Source organism: Erythranthe guttata, chromosome 4 (assembly GCF_056151865.1).
Source record: "Erythranthe guttata isolate IM_541 chromosome 4, IM_541, whole genome shotgun sequence".
Lineage (NCBI taxonomy): Eukaryota > Viridiplantae > Streptophyta > Magnoliopsida > Lamiales > Phrymaceae > Erythranthe > Erythranthe guttata.
In genome coordinates, this window is record NC_142536.1 from 17,259,795 (window position 1) to 17,269,467 (window position 9,673).

Here is a 9,673-nt window from a genome sequence, read left to right on the forward strand (position 1 = left end):
CGACAAAGGTTTTCTAGTTAGTTGCTAATTATTTGATTTAGCAGAATGCAACAGTAAGTTATATTTTCATCGGCAAAAAAAAGGCGCAAGTCCAGACAATTTTGAGCAATAAGTCTTTCTCGACGAAGAGTAATGGTAGGTGATCATTTGTTGAGCTCGATTCCATTACCTGAAGTTAGGCGGAACAGTTTATTTGGTGGAAACACATTTCTATTTTTTCCATTATTACCACGAACATCCTCGAAACTTTTAAATATTTACGGAAATGACCCCGAAATGTTTCCGACAAATGTCATGGTGTTTCTATTTCCAAAATGCAAAAACGTGTTTACCGAAGTTTCCGTGCACCATAGCGTTTCATTTATGGGATTTTATAATTTTCGGGATGAAATTGTAAGATTAAAGTGAAATTGAGGCTGAATCAAGTAAATTGGATTAATGTATCAAACTGCACATGGAAAATGTCAATCGAGGAACATATTACATAATTGACCTTGGGAGAAAGAGAAAGAGAGAGAAGCATACGTTGGATGTTAGATATTTTTTAAAAGGATAAATTTCACTTGTTGGATGTTAGATATTTTTTAAAAGGATAAATTTCACTTTCCCCCTTTTATTATGGTTCAATATCACTTTACTCTCTTTCACTCTTAATTGCATTGATTTGACCCTATATACTTAGAAAATTGTCTCAATGTTGCCCTTACCGTTAGTCTCTAGACATTTGACCTTAACACCATTTGATCTAAGTCTCAAAGTTACAAAAAAACCACACCTCCCAGTTTAAATAATAATTTATTTTTAAAATTTAATTTTTTTTAATAAAAATTAAAAATAAATTGTGGTTGCCGTCGTGGACTATGCTTTCTCGTTGTCTTGGAATTTTTTTTATTATTTTTTATTTTTTATTTTAATAATTATTTAAACTGGGAGAGGTGGCGTTTTTGTAATTTCAGAGCTTAGACCGACTGTGTTAAGGTTAAATGTCTTACAACTAACAGCGAGGGGCACATTGAGATAATTTATCAAGTACAGGATGCAATCGAAAATATAAGGATTTAAATTGATACCATGTCAAAGCACAAATGTGGAAAGTGAAATTTACACTTTTTAAAACTGAAGACAAAAGGTTGACAAACGTCCCTGTCAAGAATTATTATACCTGTTGTTCAAGTAATTCTCATCTTCAACTTTCTTGTGCAATACTCGACTCAACTTCCTTTTTGTCTTGTTTGTTCGATGTCGATCCTAATATTTCAGTTAATAGACGGTTTTTTTAGTTAGTCGATTGAGTTATTTGCTTAGTCGGTCGACTAAGGTTTTTTAGTTAGTTGCTAATTATTTGATTTAGCAGAATGCAACAGCAAGTTATATTTTCATCGGAAAAAAAAAGGCGCGAGTCCCGACAATTTTGAGCAATAAATCTTTCTCGACGAAGAGTAATGGTAGGTGATCATTTGTTGAGTCTCTCAATTTCATTACCTGAAGTTAGGCGGAACAGTTTATTTGGTGGAAACACATTTCTATTTTTTCCATTACTACCAGGAACATCCTCGAAACTTTTAAATATTTACGGAAATGACCCCGAAACGTTTCCGACAAGTGTCGTGGTGTTTCGATTTCCGAAATGCGAAAACACGTTTACTGAAGTTTCCGTGCACCATAGCGTTTCATTTATGGGATTTTATAATTTTTTGGGATGAAATTGTAAGATTAAAGTGAAATTGAGGCTGAATCAAGAAAATTGGATTAATGTATCAAACTGCACATGGAAAATGTCAATCGAGTAAACATATTACATAATTGACCCCGGAAGAGAGAGAAAGAGAGAGAAGCATACGTTGGATGTTAGATATTTTTTAAAAGGATAAATTTCAGTTGTTGGATGTTAGATATTTTTAAAAAGGATAAATTTCACTTTCCCTGTATTATGCCTCGATATCACTTTACTCCCTTCTACTCTCAATTGCATCGATTTGACCCCATATACTTGGAAAATTGTCTCAATGTGGCCATTGACGTTAGTCTCTAGACATTTGACCTTAACACTATTTGATCTAAGTCTGAAAATTACAAAAAAAATCATACCTTCCAGTTTAAATAATTATTAAATTTTTTTAAATAAAAATTAAAAATAAATTGTGGTTGCCGTTGTGGACTATGCTTTCTCGTTGTCTTGAATTTTTTTTTTTATTATCATTATTATTATTATTATTATTATTATTATTATTATTATTATTATTATTATTATTATTATTATTATTATTATTATTATTATTATTATTATTATTATTATTATTATTATTATTATTATTATATATATATATATTTTTTTTTTTTAATAATTATTTAAACTGGGAGAGGTGATGTTTTTGTAATTTCAGAGCTTAGACCGAACTGTGTTAATGTTAAATGTCTGACAACTAACAACGATGACCACATTGAGACAATTTTTCAAGTACGATGGCCCAAATCGATGCAATCGATAATATAATGGTGTAAAGTGATATCGAGCCAAAGTACAAATGTGGAAAGTGAAATTTACCCATTTTAAAACCGAAGACAAAAGGTAGATAAACGTCTCTGTCAAGAATTATAATAGCTGTTGGACAAAAATGGATATTCAGCGTTTCAATTTTTCTTCCTTTCACATTTGTCATTGAAAAATCAACCATTGAGTTTCTCCTTAAATAACTTTTGAGTTCGGAAACACTAAATTAATCTTCTTCTCTTAGATAATTCTCTTGCATAGTTATAATTTCACAAACAAATGCTTATGTAGAAGAGTTTTTCCAGTTAACTGATATTAGTAGTGTGAGATATGAGAGAGAGAGAGAGAGAGAGAGAGAGAGAGAGAGAGAGAGAGAGAGAGAGAGAGAGAGAGCATTGAAAGAGATGGCTTATGGTGCTGCTGGTAGTCTGGAGCTGACAATTGAGCGGCTTTTGAAATCATCTTATATTTCGATTGTTCAAAATTCATCTCCACAAATCATCAAACTTTTGTACAAGGAGATTATTTCCTTAAAAGAAGCTCTCAGAGAATTCGATAAAAAGAGGAGCACCATCAACATGAAGATGGTGAAAAGTTTGGAGGCGGAAATGGTAGAGGCAATATACAAATTCGAAGATGTAATCGAACCTCATCTCTCAAATCAGTTCCATTCACAATCTGAAGAAGAAGAAGAAGAAGAGACGACCGATCATCCTCCATCAATGGTATTCTCAGTAGATGTGCAGGAAATACAGCAAGATGTCGATTCCTTTATCCAAACAATGAACATTATGAAGAGGGCCTACATCCATGAGTTATGCAACCCTTCGCCTGAAGAAGAAGAAGATGGTGTTGTCCCGTCAAGAATCGATTTTGGTATAAATGAGTCTAACATGGTTGGTTTATCTGATCTATTCGTGACAATCAAAGATCGGCTTGATTCCGAGCAATCTGAAAGGATGATCGTCTCGCTCGATGGGATGGCGGGCATTGGTAAGACTACTCTTGCCAAGAAACTCTTTCAAGATCCATTCATTGTGAGTTGTTATAGCAGGCTCGTGTTCGTGACCATAGGCCCTAAATATCGACTAGCGGATATCTTGGTGGATATTCTAACACAAGTGAATCCCGACATTGATGAAATAATGCTTATGAAAGGAGAAAAAGTATTAGCTGGATTGAAAAGAATGGTTTACGAAAGTTTAAAGCATTTGAGATTCTTGATCGTGTTGGATGATGTATGGGAAATAGACCTCTATTTTGTGTTGTTGGAGTTATTTCCAGACGAGAAAAAGGGAAGTCGAGTGTTGGTCACAACTAGGATGAAAGAAGTAGCTGACTCTGTTAAGCCTTTGAATATTTTCGAAATACCATTTCTTAATAAGAAAGAAAGTTGGGATCTTCTTCGTGAGAAGGTGTTTGGTGAACAAGAGTCATTACCTTACGAACTTGAAAAAGCTGGAAAGAAGATTGCCGAGAATTGTGAAGGTCTTCCACTAACAATAGTTACAGTTGCCAACATCCTTTCCAAAGCTGACAAGACTTTAGAGTACTGGAACAAAGTAGCTGACGAGAAACAAAATTCGGTTTACAAGGATGCATATGATCAAATGTCAAAGGTACTATATCCAAGCTATGACTACTTAGATCAACATTTAAAAGCATGTTTTCTCTATATTGGAGCTTTCCCACAAAATTATTCGCTAAACCTGCCCCAACTAACCAACTTGTTGAGTGCTGAAGGATTTCTTAACTCAGAATCAATGTATTACTATGCGCCGACCAATAATTATGCATATGATAGCTATGGATATTTTGATGACCTTTATGCCACAAATGTTATCGTGCGCAATGAAACATTTGATTTTCACCTTCATTCGTCCTTTTGGTACTTGTGTAACAAAGAAGCTGCCAGGACCAAGTTTTTCTATGCCTTAAATTGCCATGGCGATACTCTACCGGAAGAAGGTATAGAAAGCCAGCGCCGATTGTGCATCCGTAATAATGTTCTACTTGCCATCAAAGATGTGCACAACTCAATTGCATCTGATTCAAAGGTACGATCTTTCCTTTGTACCGGTTATTTTCATAAATATCCAGTACCGCTGTTTTTGGAACATTTGAGGTTGCTGAGGGTATTGGAAGCTCGTTCTATTAGATTCTATGAGTTCCCGATGGAAGTATTGAAACTAGTTCAATTAAGATACCTCGCCCTCCTTTATAATGGAAACCTCCCTTCTTCCATTTCCAAACTCTGGAACCTTCAATACTTGATTGTTTTTCAACATCCAAGGATAGTAAAATCTGTTGGGAATCTATTGTATCTGCCTATTGAGATATGGAATATGAATGAATTGAAGTATCTTCAAACCTACGGAAGAGAGCTACCACATCCTTGTTGTGAAGGATCTCTCATACCAAACCTCTTAAACCTAAGTGGTGTCGGTCCTCAAAGTTGTGCCAAATCTGTGCTCGAAAAAATCCCTAATTTGAAGGAATTAAGAATTAATATCGAGCTGGCTCCTGATGCTACAGAGCCCTTGACATGCTTTGATCACATTTCCCTTCTCCATCAACTACAAGAACTAGGATGTTACATTATGAATCCTACATTGAAGACAGATGTTGTTACCCCACTTGTTCCTCTTTCAGACTTCCCATCAAGTCTTACAGAGTTACATTTGAGAGGCTTAGGATATCCGTGGGAAGAAATGAGAAAGATCTCTTCATTGCCAAATCTTACACATCTCTTGCTGGAATGCTATGCCTTTCGAGGCCCAAAATGGGAGGTTCGTGACAACGAATTCCAAAGGCTTGAATCTCTTGAGATTGAAGACATTGATCTGGAGCAATGGACATTTCAAAATTGTCATTGCCTCCCTGTGATTGTGAGCCTTCACATCGCACATTGCTACAAGTTAAAAGAGATCCCTCTCACATTTGGTAAATCTCTTGTACACATTACATTAGTCGAATGCAACCCTATGGCTGTGAAATGTGCAATCAAGTTAAAAAAGGAGTGGGACGACAAATATGCTGGTCGTGAACGTTTCTTACGTCTTGATGTTCGTTCTTCACTGTAACAATGGGAACACCAAGCCGTGACCGACTCTACCATATCATTGATTCTGAAAAGGTTAGTCGTTAAATTTTTATATCTATCGAAAATACTAATAATTTAGTCAATGCCCATTCAGGTAAAAGGAATTAAACAACCATAAATTTTTTAGTATTAAATTTGACTTAACATATATATTTTTTTATTATAATTTCATCATACAATGAATATTACCAAAGATATACTCGGTATATATGCATACATTCTCCTACAAAACAATAGAAATAGACAATATAGGTATATGGTTGATGACACATATAATTGGATGATATAAGTTGCGTTTGGATGAAACAGTTTGAATTTGCTACAATAGAGATAGATTTTATTATAGGGTAAATTACGAAAACTCCCTGAACTTAGGCTAAATAACGAAAGAAAAAAACCCACCTATTCGTAATTACCAAAAGCCCCTGAGGTTTGTTTCCGTCTTACACCAACCCTTTACAGTGTGAGTTTTCACGGATTTTTTTGCATCCAAGAAATAGACTTTACATAATTTCGGATATTTTCTTTTATTTATCACCTATTTAATAGAAGGTATTTAAAACTCTATTAACAATTAATTAGAGGGGGATTTCGGTTATTACAAATAGGTGGGGTGTTTTTCATTATTTAGCCTAAGTTCAGGGAGGTGTTCGTAATTTACCCTTTATTATTTGATTACTGATCAATGAATTTGCTATTATGGATTAAAAAAAAAATTAACATCCGAAATCATTGAACATTCTCCTTTATTACAGGTGTATCGTCTCGAGAGCCGTAGGCTGATTGATCACGAGAGAAATTACATCGACATTGTTTGCATCAAGAAATCGGAGGAACGTACTTTCAGTTTTGAGACGGACAAATCAAAGCGTGTTTGAATATTTTGTTAATGTTATTTGGTGTGTTTAATTTTTCTTGATTGATTTTTTATTACATCCTCATCAGTTATATGTTGTGAGGTTAAAATTAATACTATTGCGCAATTAATAAAGTGCACGTGTGTCGCACATATTGTCGAATTTACAAGTTTTACCCGTCTCTGCCAAAAAAGGTAAATCAAAGATAACGACATACATACGATAACCGAAGTATAAGGAACATATATGCTAGTAAGTCATATTTTCTATCGGAAAAAAGCCGTGTTGAGTCTCTCGATTTCATATTTCAAAGAACTAAAAAGCCCTCTGTTTCATTACTTGAAGTTAGGTGTAAAATTCTCCCCTTTGACAGTTTTTGCGGAGCAAAATCTCACCTTAGAAAACACATTGCAAATTATGAAAAGAAAATCGAGGAATGGTATAAGCATATGCAGCCTCGAAACACAATATCAAACATCAAACAAAACGAGGAATGGGGGGTGTCTTTTGTGTATTTATGAAATTCCTCTTAAAATTCTACATTTACATGAATGGGGGTATTTTTTTTCTGAGTCATGTGTGGTGCAAATGCTATTTTCCGTACATACTAACTGGACAAACGGACGGAGGGACAAAAACAACATAAAAATGGCATATTTAGGGACGTAAATTGTAACTTTATCTTGTTTAGGACGAAAATCGAATAAGTGGTATAGTATAGAGATGAAAAGTGTAGTTATCCCTAAGATGTTTTTGAAAGAATCCCTAGTCTAGAGGTTTTAGCAATCCAAATAGAAATGGCTCCCGACAATTTTCCACCCTTGAGATGCTTTTGGTCATATTTTCCATCTCCATAAAATAAGGTCTCGTTCCTTCGGGAAGATAAGATTAGCCAACATAAAATTAAATAATCTAATAAAACTCAATTGTATTATTGGACATTGGAAGATCCAATAAAAAACATGCATGCTTAAAAGGCGAGACAAAGTATGATAACATAATATTTGCAGGTCGACCCAGTAAATTATTCAGGATACCAAACATCAAACAAAGTCTCTTTATTTAGTTAAGGGTAAATTACAGCCACCCCCTGAGGTACGGTTAAATTACGAAAAAACCCCTCTTGTTTGGGTAATTACAACCACCCCTCAACTATGAATTTTTGTACATGTCCATCCTTGTGGTGTCAAATTTAGTGGAATCTTCTAGATTATGTGGAATATTCTCCAGTTTGTATCCTTTTTAATATATTCGAGCTCCACATTTTGAAACAAAATGATCATAAGATGTGTAATTTGATACGTAAATATCATATTGTGGGGCATCAGAAACTGCATTTTTGTACAAAACTAGTACAAACTAAAGAACACTTCACGGAATCTAGAAGATTCTGTTGAATTTGAAACCATAAGGATGAATGTGTAAGAAGATTCATAATTGATGGGGTGATTGTAATTACCCAAACAAGAGGGCATTTTCATAATTTAACCATACCTCAGGGGTGGCCGTAAGTACTAGAATGTGTCACTGTGAATCCCATATTGAAGACAGAGGTTGTAGAAAATCTACAGCAAATTGCTTCTTCAAAAGGTTAGTCATTCAATTTCTCGCAAAATATCACATGGAAATTAATGAAGTACGTCAAAATCGAAAAGAAAATCGAGAACGACGGTATAAGCATATGCCGTGTCGGGCTTCTTACACGAGTTGGGATTGTCCCTCTCAGGTCGACCGACGACCCATCGGCTGATTGTATTAGTTGTTTACTCTATGTAGTGTGATTTTCTATTTTTTTTTAAAAGCTGTCTAGCTTATACATAATAAAGAATAATGCAGTACAACCTGTAAGACAAGTTAATTAGTGCACATCTTTATGGTTGACTCTTTTGTCACATCTTTGAAGAGCAATAATTTCACAAACAATGCCTATGAAGAAGACTTATTCCAGACTGAAAACTATGTGATATCTTAGAGAGAGAGAGCATTGAGAGAGATGGCTTATGGTGCTGTTGGTTGTCTTGAGCTGACAACTGAGCGCCTTTTAAAATCATCACATATTTCGATTGTTCAAAATTCATCCCCACAAATAATTAACCTTCTGTACGAGGAGATTCTTTCCTTAAAACTTTGGAGGCAGAAATCATAGAGGCAATATACGAATTCGAAGATGTATTTGACTCTCATCTCGCAAATCAGTTCTATTCACAATCTGAAGAAGAGACCGGTGATCCTCCATTAATGTTATTCTCAGTAGATCTTCAAGAAATAAAGCAAGATGTCGATTCCTTTGTCGAAAGGATGAACAAGATGAAGAAGGCCTACATTCATGAGTTATGCAACCCCTCGCCGGAAGAAGATGATTGTGTCGGCCCGTCATCAAGGATTGATTTTGGTGGAAATGATCGATGATTATAACATGGTAGGAATATCTGATCTATTTACTGAAATCAAAGATCTGTTTGGAGAAAATTCCTCACAATCTGAAGGGATATTGACTGTCTCGTTGGTCGGGATGGCAGGCATTGGTAAGACCACTCTTGCCAAGAAACTCTTTCAAGATCCATCCATTTTCAGTTGTTACACCAGACATGTATTCGTAACCATAGGCCCTAAATATCGACTAGCGGACATCTTGGTGGATATTCTGACACAATTGAATAATCTTGCTACAAGTTAAAGGAGATCCCTCTCACATTTGGTAAATCTCTTGTATGCATTCAAGTAGTCGAATGCAACCCTATGGCTGTGAAATGTGCAATCAAGTTAAAAGAGGAGTGGGACGACAAATATGCTGGTCCTGAATGTTTGTTACATCTTCATGTTCGTTCTTCACTGTAACAATGGGAACACCAGGCCGTGAGTGACTCTACTATAGAGAAATAAGATAAAATAATACACTTTTTGATTACTGCAATTTTCTCTCTATTCCACATTACATTGGCCTCATACCTATTTATACATAATAAAGGCGGTGGTTTGGGAGCACTAATTAAATCCACCAACCTAATTAATGTTATAGTTAAAATTAGTTGGCCTAATGAAGCTTCTAGTGAAAAGACTTCTGGAGAGTTTTCTAGAACAATGGAGTTCTTGCTAATCTTAACACTCCCCCTCAAGAACTACTCTCCTTCAATGTGGAACTTCGGTTGATTCCTAACTTTTTTCGAAAATCTTCGAACTTGACGCCATTGACTCCTTTTGTGAATATATCTGCAAGCTGCT

General features: G+C 35.1%; 1 protein-coding gene across 2 annotated transcripts; it reads left to right on the plus strand.

Annotated features, from left to right (window-relative positions):
* The first annotated feature begins 2,595 nt into the window (after positions 1-2,595).
* On the plus strand, positions 2,596-6,613 carry LOC105950437 (putative late blight resistance protein homolog R1C-3). 2 transcript variants are annotated; one of them, XR_016030927.1, is made up of 2 exons: positions 2,596-5,627; positions 6,350-6,613. XR_016030927.1 is itself a non-coding variant. In XM_088817069.1 (2 exons), the coding sequence occupies exons 1-2, from the start codon at positions 2,896-2,898 to the stop codon at positions 6,470-6,472; spliced, it is 1,776 nt and encodes a 591-aa protein (XP_088673195.1). In that variant the 5' UTR covers positions 2,644-2,895; the 3' UTR covers positions 6,473-6,613. The 2 variants fall into 2 exon arrangements, 1 of the variants encoding a protein (XP_088673195.1); XM_088817069.1 differs by having other exon boundaries at positions 2,644-4,548.
* The last annotated feature ends 3,060 nt before the right edge of the window (positions 6,614-9,673 follow it).